Below are 9,479 nucleotides of genomic sequence, written 5' to 3'. Positions count from 1 at the left end.
GGGCACAGGGCGGGTGGGTCGGTATCCGGAGGGCACAGGGCGGGTGGGTCGGTAACCGGAGGGCACAGGGCGGGTGGGTCGGTAACCGGAGGGCACAGGGCGGGTGGGTCGGTAACCGGAGGGCACAGGGCGGGTGGGTCGGTAACCGGAGGGCACAGCGAATGCGCTGCCTGAAAGGGCGGTGGAAGCAGATTCAATAACAACTCTCAAAAGGGAATTGGAGAGGAAGTTGAACAGGAAAATTGGCAAAGTTATGTGGTAAGAGCGGAGGAGTGATTGAGTAGCTCTTCCAAAGAGCCGCACAGGCACGGTGGGCCGAATGGCCTCCTTCTGGGCTGGAATATTCTATGATTCTAGGACCAAAGCTCCTGGTCTGTGAATGACTACATTTTAAATGTTACATTTTTTCTGTGTACAGAAGGTTCTGACCCCAAGTCTGATAAGTGCCTTTTAATAATAAAAAAACCCCAAACTGAAGGTCCACAATTTCTATTTCGGAGACGCCTCCCCAACCGAATGGCTGTGTTATATAATTATATATATTTTATAATATATATAATATATGCAGCATACGCACTATTTACAATGTAGAAATAAATACATTATATATTAATACATATGATACAATATGTACATCTTTATAAATGATTACTGAGCTCCGAGCGTAAATAAAATAGCCTCAGCCCGCAAACTTCCCAGAGCACAGCAACCTCATCATTTTACATTTGTTTGTATTTTTTTGTATATGTATCTAATAAAGTAATAATAATAATAATATAATAATAATATTGTTATTATTCTAATAAAGTACATTGTATTAGTTCTATTATGATAATTCTATAAGTTTTCGTTGTTGCTGAGATCCGGGGACAAACAGAAATGTTTATTATAAAATAAAATTTAGAATGTATAGTAAATATATATATGTGTATACAATGTATAGCTATGTATAACCGTTTCCTAGGATCAGAGAACAAACAATGTGTGTAATATATAATGCATTATATTTGTTATAGAATATAACTGTAAATGTGGTTACAGGCCTTGCATGTACAACAACAACAGCAACAACTTACATTTATACAGCGTCCCTCACGCAGGGTAACATCCCAGAAAATAACCGTGCAAATGAGGGCTGCAGAGCGTGTACATACAGTATGACTTTGCATACGTTGGTTACAAGCTGTGTATATATAAAGGTTTACACATCGTGTAAATCATCTCAGACCATTTCCTCATCTCCCTCTCCTCCCGCACCACCCCTCCCCCCCCTCTCCTCCCCTCTTCCAAGTCCGCCACCATCTTTTTCGGACCTTGGAAAAACCTTCCACCGGAGTCCCTCTTCCTCGGACCTCTTCTCCCTCTGGACTTCCACCCACAGCGATTCTGATGCAACCCTCAACTGCATTGCCCTTCTGAAATCCAGAGGTCTGACTCCAAATCTCCTCATCCCCGTGGTATAACTGTGATCTCCGGGCGCTCCCTCAAAATGAAAGCCCAGACACTCGAGCCAATCAGTATGGCTTCCATCAGCGTCTTCTATCCTGCGTCTCTGACCTCCTTAACCCAAGCGTTAGGTTTGACCCACAGCTGTGCTTCCTTCCCCACATCCGATCCCTGACCAGGACCACTTTCTTCCACCTCCGCTACATTGCCCACCTCCGACCGTACCTTACCACAGACGCTGCCGAAACACTCGTCCGTGTGTTGGTCACCTCCCGCCTCCACATTTCAAATCCCCAGCTCCACCATGCACAGGGTCCAGCTGATCCAAACCTCCGCCACCCACATACAACCCGCACTAAACTCTGCTCCCCCCCACCCCCCCATCACACTAGGTCTATCCAGGCTCCACTGGTTGCCTATCCCTGAACGGATCGATTTAGAGATCCTCACATTCGTTTTCAAATCCCTTCATGCCCCGGCACCTCCCTACCTCTCCGACCTGTTTACCTCCCAACCAACCCACCACCTGCTGCCTCTGCTCGACTGGCTCTGGCCTCCTGCATGTCCCTCGTGCCGCCGTTCCACCATCGGCCACCATTGGTGGCTGCGCTTTCAGCCACTATGCTCTGAAACTCTGGAACACTCTTCCTGTATCCCTCTGCTTTTCCCCCTCCTTCCCCATCTTCAGGTCACGCCTGAAAACCTTCCTCCCCCTCCCCCTGGCTCAGCATCATGCTCCATCACTGTCAAGCGCTCTGGGACGCTCCCCTGTGTGAGGGCTGCTAAATAAATGCTGAATATGTTGTTGTTGTTTTGTGTATACAGTGTATGGAAGTTTACAGACTGTATGTATATAGTATACTGTGTATATAAGGACTTACAGAGGACGTGTATATAATGTACAGGAGTGTTTACATGCTGTGTATATGTGTATAACAGGACACCCACAACACATCCCGGATTCAGGAGCGATTCTGGAAGGTGAATAAGATTCAGTTTGTTTATGACACCTCCCAAGCCTACTTTAAAGACGCCATAAACCGTGAGTAGATAGCAAACGGTAACGGCGACAGCCGTTATTGTTACTAGTATAACTAGCGCACTGACTAGCAGCACCAGGGGCCCGTAACGTTTCCTCGATATCTTGCGTTTCACGATTGTTCACACTGCAACTTACTGCAGCTCAGCAGATCTGTGTGTCTCTGTGTCTGTGTGTCTGTGTAAATGTAATTATGCATTGTATGTGTGTGCCTGTGTGTGTATGTGTGTCTGTGTGCGTGTGTATGGCTGTGTGTGTGTGTGTGGCTGTATTTGTGTCTGTGTAAGTGTATATGTGTGTCTGTGTATGAGGCTCTGTGTGTAAGTGAGTGTGTTGGTGTGTGTGTGTGTGTCGGTGTCGGTGTGTGTGTGTGTGTCTATGTGAGTGTGTGTCTGTGCATGAGCTCAAAATTCTTGTCCTTGTCCTCAGCCTCTCTACCCCGTCCTTTGGAACGCCATCCCACAGTCCCTCCACCTCGCTCCCTCTTTTGCCTCCTTTAAGTCCCGTCTCAAGACCCTCCTCTTTGATCACACCTTCGGCCACCCTCCTACCCCTCCTCTCCCTGCCCTCCTACCCCTCCTCACCTCGCGTCCAGTGCCTTGGCACGTCCTCCCGATGTGAAAGGCGCTGTGTAAACGTAATTTATTGTTGTCTCTCCAGCCGGGAAGCACACGGCAGTGTCTCACCACTTGACGCTGTTCCGGACGCCCGAGGGCAAGTCGTACAAGTGTAAAGCTCAGGAGACACTGGTGCTGATCTCCAGCGACCACCACAAAATGGTGTCCCTGTTTCTCTCCCAGACACACATCCAGCCCTTCGACATCAACAGTGACTTCATCTTCAGTGAAGGTAGTGACCAGCGGGAGGGAGAGGGGGTAGTGTGTGTGTGTTTGGGTGTGTGTGGGCGGGGGTGGAGGAGGCAGTGGCCAGCTGTGGAGATAATAATAATAATAATCCTTGCATTTGATATAGCGCCTTATCATGTCTTTGAGATGCCTCAAAGCGCTTCATAGAACATACTGTGAAGTGAATTGACCATATATTTTGTGGGCAAAATTCTGGAGCCAATTGTGTACAGCAGCGTTCCCACAAACAGTCGTGACCACATTTTTTTAATAATAATAGTTGGTCAGTGTGCGACTGAAAGACGACTTGTTTTGAAGTGACCAATTTATAATTTTTTTTGGAAAGAATTATTACTCCCGGAAAAGCCATACTAACAGCCAGATTTCTACTTCCTGCTCGGTAAACAGAGGTGTGCGGAGTAAGGAAACTTTTCTAAGGTTTTGCCCTGTCCGGGAATCGAACCTGGATCCTCTCGCTTGCGAGGGGGGAAGGACGTGTGACGTCATTCACGATCTATAAAGTCCAGGTTGATTTTGCTCACACTCACCCTCCCCCTCCTGATAACCCCTCTTATCTCTGCACATTCCTGATGGAAAGCACATTATCTTCGGGTTTTTCCAACCTCTGGCCATTTTGCTGGCGTTTCTTTGTAAAACATCGCGTGAAACTTGAGCCCTGAAATTCGCACCGTCTCCTCGGCTCGTAAGTGAGAGGACCCGGGTTCGATTCCCGGGCAGTGCGAAACCTTAGGCAAGTTTCCTAACTCCACACTCCTCTCCTGATGTGAAAGGTGCAACGCAAATGTAACGTGTTATTGTTTACCCAGCAGCATGTTGTTAGTCGATGAGCTTTTCCAGGAGTAATAATCCCTTAAAAAATATTTTTAAAATAATAATTTGATCACTCAATCCACGACTGTTTGTGGGACGCTGCTGTTGCAATTGGCTGCCACGTTTTGCCCACAAAATACGCAGTCAATCCACTTTACAGTATATTCTGTGAAGCGCTTTGAGACGCTTTGAAGTGTCTCAATGAGGTGATAAGGCGCTGTGTCACAGAATGGCAGAGAATGCTTAGCATGTCAGTCCATAGCGCTCTGGCCTCTGAGCCAGAAGGTGGTGGGTTCAAGTCCCAAGTACAACTTACTGTCTAAGGTGACGCTCCAGTGCAGAGCTGGACGCAGTACTGGGGTTGCTTTGCATTGAGATGTCAACCAGGGTCCCGACTACCTGTACAGGTGGACGTTAAAGATTCCGCGGTGCTATTCAAAAAATATGATATGTACAATATGTACACACACTTGGGGAGATATCTGTATATAGTAGGAGGGTAACTGTATGTGTACCTAAGAATTAACGGTGAGATACAGGCACTATTATGATGTTCCTTACCCCAAATGCAGCCGAAACCCTTGTCACCTCCCTCCTGAGCCATTCAAATGCCCTCTTCGCCGGTCTCCCCAGCTCCGCTATCCACAACATCCAGCTAATCCAAAACTCCACCACCCTCACACTCACCCGTGCTAAACTCCATACCCCCATCACACCAGTCCTTGCCAGGCTCTGCTGGCTCCCTATCACAGAACGGATCGATTGTAAGATCCTCACACTCCTCTTCAAATCCTTTCGTACACTGGCACCACCCTACCTCAGACCTGCTCACTCTCCAACCCACTACCCCGCTGCCTCCGCTTAAATGGCTCCGGCCTCCTCCTCCCTCAATCCCTCCGCCTTGTCCCCTCCTTCCCCATCTACAGATCGCGCCTGAAGACCTTCCTCTTCGATTGCGTCCACGGTCACCTCACCCCTTCCCCACGGCTCCACCACTGGTACGCGCTCCGGAATGCGTGAAGGCCGCTATATAAATGAAGTTATTGCTGTATCTAAGAGTTTACAGTGAGATACAGCCCGAGATCCGCTTTGTCCCGAGCTCCTCACATTGGGTCTGTTGTTCTCTCCACAGCATCCAAGTGCGTGGTGGACCAGCAGGAGAGGCTGGAGGAGACCCTTCCCCTGATTCTGGGGCTGACCCTGGGGCTGATCATCGTGGTGATGCTGACTGTCTACCACCTCCACCAGAAATACACAGCCACCGCCAGGCAGACACAGGTCCCCAGAGACAGAGCACAATACAAGCACATGTAGAGAATAGTACCTCCCTCAACGCTAGCCCAGCACCTTCACCAGCCAGCGACGGGAGGGAGGGAGAGAGAGAGAGAGAAAGAGGGAGAGAGGGAGGGAGGGAGGGAGGGGAAGGAGGGGCAGCCATTAAAATAAACTGTAAACTTCTTTAAAAAAACGCACACGCAATCTATAAATAGGTCAAGCCACTTGCTAAATCGTTGCGTACACTGTACTCCAGATGTGCTTTGTTCAAAAAGGCGAAGAAATCCAGGAGCAGAAATTAAGCACGATTAATAAGCCATGAACAACGAATGTCAAGACATTCAGCAGCCGTTCTATTTAAAATAAAAGTTCATTTAAAAATCGCACCGTGTCATTGCTTTGCTTCCTCTCTCTCTGTCATTTTTTGGTCAATTTATAGCATGTAACATATAATAATATCCATGTACTTTATGACATTCGGCTGCTGTGGGTAAGCCTTGCAGTGACAACGGCGCTGGAGGTTTGCTGTGATGTCAGTGACAATGTGAATGTCAATGGCTGTGCTCAGTGACATGGTGATTATTTAGGGAATTTACTGCAAAGTAGTTTTCAGCGCCTGTCGTGAAAGGCGCTGACAAATGTAATTTTGTTGCTGTTGCTTTAATATCAGCCAAGTGTCTGACACACGTTGAAACCCATTACTGTGATTAGCCGTGTGTCTGACACACAGGGAAACCCATCACCGTGCTCAGCCAGGTGTCTGACATACACAGAAACGCTGCTTAACATCTCACCTCATCCGAAGCATGACACCTCCAATAAAGGAGCGCTTCCCCCAGCACTGTACTGGAGCATCAGCCCAGAGCATATCTGTTCCACATCCTGACAGAGGCGTGCAGAGCAAGGGAAAACTTGCCGACGGTTTCACCCCGCCTGGGAATTGAACCCGAGTCCTCTCGCTCGCGAGGCACGCGTGCTAATCACTACACTACAGGGCTCCGTGGGGCCTGAAATCACATAATCTAAGTTGACACTCGAATGCAGTGTCGCATTGTCGGAGGTGCCAACAAGCCTTTCAAGTTGGGAGAACATCACACAGTGCTTTGCAGGACTAACCAAGTGCAGTGCCTGTACGTTTTGTGGGTGAACGTGGCAGCTAATTTGCACATAGCAGTGTCCCACAAACAGCCATGAAGTGGTGACCAATTTTATTTGGAGGCTTGTCGGCCGTGACTGCGGGAGAGAGAAACTCCTTTCGCTTTTCCAACAGCGCCGCGGGATCTTTAACATCCACCTGAACAGGCGCAGAAAGGACCACAAATTAACATCTCATCCGAAGGACGGCACCTCTGACAGTGCAGAGGTTGTGGGTTCAAACCCCACCCCACCCCCCCAGCGCCCCATTGGAGCGTCACTATGTGATTCCAAGTCCCGCCGTGGTGGGTGGGGGGGGGGGTGGGGGTGAGGTTTGAACCCACAACCTTCTGACTCGGTGGCGAGAATGCGACTGTCTCGAGCTGTGACAGGAACCGATCGAAACAACACAAACACGTCGATTCATTTAATAAATAACCAGACTGATTTATTCTCTCTGCCGGGTTGTGTACAGACCTCGCTCACTCTATGACGCACCATAATTCCCATCAAACCGTGCGTGACGGTGAGCACATGCACCCACACACTCAATAAATAACACCACACCAACTGTAACGCCCTGAACAGCAATGCCCTTAGGTCACAGCCGGCTGAAACGAGCCAGCATTAAACTCGGCAACTCTCGGCAGGTTCAGCTGTGTTTAACACAACACCTCAAAGTGTGAAACGAGAGGTTTCAATAGTTCTTTAACTGACGTAACTCAACCCCTTTCCCCTCCCCTCCTCCCCAACCCCACCCCACCCCCCACAAGCACACCATAAAACGTCAACCTCCCGTCTCCCCTCAATGTCCCTGCAAAAAAAGACTTGATCGGAATCCCAATCTGTGTCACGACGGGTTGTTCTCCTGTCACCAGAAAATACTGTTAGTTTATCAAAAAACACTTGCTGTAGGTAAGATACAAATCCAATCCAAAACACGGGAAAATCCGAGCGTGGTAGAGAGAGATGATCTCTCCCTCCTCCCCCACAGCCCCCAAAAGAAGAAATAAGTTTTGTAGAAAGACAAAGGCAGGAACGCAGCACGATTTCGCCTGGAGTCAGACTTCAGTCTTCAGTGCAATCCTTCTGGATTTCATCCCACATCTCGTGGAGCTGCTCTGGATTCCACGCTGAGTCCCCATCGGTGAACAGGGAGGGAGGGAGTGAGGGAGAAGCCCTCAGTGTCTGATACCAGTAATGTCCTGTTCTCTGGGACGTCCGCCCGATGCGAAAGACGCTGTACAAATGTCGTTTGTTGTTGAGAGCTGTCTCCTGAGAGGTTTGTGCTGCCACATCGCTGCGAATCAGGGGGGAGTCAAGTCACACCCTCCCCCCCCGCCTCGCTCATTAAACAGCGACGGGTCTCAGCAGATCAGAGCAGTGGAACAAAATCCATACATCCTCAAGGTCCGAGAAAAAAACCTTGTGACTGGGGCTCACCACCACACTCCCACCCTCGGAGTCCTGTCTGCTGTGTGTGATGTCGGTGGGTGGGGGGGGAGGGTGGCGAGGGGGCGGGGGGGAAGAGGTGGGAGTGGGGGCTCAGCGTTGCCTGTACTGTCTCATGAGTGGCACAATACAGAAGGGGGTCCCAGCCAACTTGAGGAAGGGGTGAGAGAGCAGCTGCTTGGCCGAGGCTCGCTGCACAGGATCCCGCACCAACATCAGGTCCAGGAAACTCCGCAGAACGGCAGACACCTAACACACAGCACCAGAGAGACCATTAGAACAACAACATGCTTCACCTCCAATAACTCACCAGAGTACTGTGTCCAATTCTGGGCACCACACATCAGGAACTTGTCAGGACCTTGGAGAGGATCCAGGGGAGATTTACCAAAATGGTACCAGAGATGAGGGGCTTTAGTTATGTGGCGAGACTGGAGAGGCTGGAATTGTTCTCCTTAGAGCAGAGAAGGTTAAGGGGAGATTTAATAGAGGCGTTCAAAATTATGAGTGGTTTTGATAGAGTAGATAGGGAGAAACTGTTTCCACTGGCGGGTGGGTTGGTAACCAGTGGTCATAGATTTAAGATAATTGTCAAACAAACCAGAGGGGAGATGAGGAGAAAGGGTGGTGCCTGAAAGGGTGGTGGCAGCAGATTCAATAACAACTTTCAAAAGGGAACTGGATAGGTACTTGAAGTGCAAAAATTTACAAGGGGGAAGAGCAGGAGAGTGGGAGTGATTGGGCAGCTCTTCCAAAAAGCCGGCACAGGCACAATGGGCTGAATGGCCTCCTTCTGTGCTGCAATATTCTACGATTCTATTCTATAATACAGTGATGTGTGGATCATCAAAACATCCCCAGCACTCCACAGCATATTGTAAAGTGCAAGCAGAGACTCTGTGATTTCTACGGGAAACAATTTGCACACAGGAATGTTCCATAACAGTCATGAAGTGAGTGACTGATTTTATCTGAGGATTGTTGGCCAGAGAGAGAAATTCCCTCCAATAGAGCCGCAGAATCTTTAACATCCACCTGAACAAACATCTCATCTAATGGATGGCACTGGCTCAGTCACTGTGTGTGTGTGTGAGCCTGGCTCAGTCACTGTGTGTGTGTGTGTGTGTCAGCCTGGCTCAGTCATTGTGTGTGTGTGTGAGCCTGGCTCAGTCACTGTGTGTGTGTGTGAGCCTGGCTCAGTCACTGTGTGTGTGTGTGTGTGTGGTGTGTGTGAGCCTGGCTCAGTCACTGTGTGTGTGTGTGTGAGCCTGGCTCAGTCACTGTGTGTGTGTGTCAGCCTGGCTCAGTCACTGTGTGTGTGTGTCAGCCTGGCTCAGTTACTGTGTGTGTGTCACCCTGGCTCAGTCACTGTGTGTGTGTCACCCTGGCTCAGTCACTGTGTGTGTGTGTGAGCCTGGCTCAGTCACTGTGTGTATGTGTGTCAGCCTGGCTCAATC

The 9,479-nt window shown here is 49.2% G+C and overlaps 2 protein-coding genes across 2 annotated transcripts in view; one reads left to right on the top strand and one right to left on the bottom strand.

The window, feature by feature from the left end:
• The first annotated feature begins 1,128 nt into the window (after nt 1-1,128).
• lamp5 (lysosomal associated membrane protein family member 5) lies at nt 1,129-5,572 on the top strand. Its single transcript, XM_007885701.2, has 4 exons — nt 1,129-1,146; nt 2,386-2,488; nt 3,146-3,334; nt 5,294-5,572. The coding sequence occupies exons 1-4, from the start codon at nt 1,129-1,131 to the stop codon at nt 5,473-5,475; spliced, it is 492 nt and encodes a 163-aa protein (XP_007883892.2). The 3' UTR covers nt 5,476-5,572.
• Nucleotides 5,573-8,109: 2,537 nt separating this feature from the next.
• Nucleotides 8,110-9,479, bottom strand: part of pak5 (p21 protein (Cdc42/Rac)-activated kinase 5) — a 46,128-nt gene continuing 44,758 nt past the window's right edge. Inside the window, 1 exon segment of the mRNA XM_007905464.2 lies at nt 8,110-8,271. Within this exon segment, the coding sequence (XP_007903655.2) occupies nt 8,116-8,271 (156 nt within the window). The 3' untranslated portion in view covers nt 8,110-8,115.

The sequence above is a fragment of the Callorhinchus milii genome, unplaced genomic scaffold, assembly GCF_018977255.1.
Source record: "Callorhinchus milii isolate IMCB2004 unplaced genomic scaffold, IMCB_Cmil_1.0 Scaffold3, whole genome shotgun sequence".
NCBI classification, from domain to species: domain Eukaryota; kingdom Metazoa; phylum Chordata; class Chondrichthyes; order Chimaeriformes; family Callorhinchidae; genus Callorhinchus; species Callorhinchus milii.
Note: the sequence above shows the minus strand (reverse complement) of the source record. Positions and strands in the feature narration are given on the sequence as shown.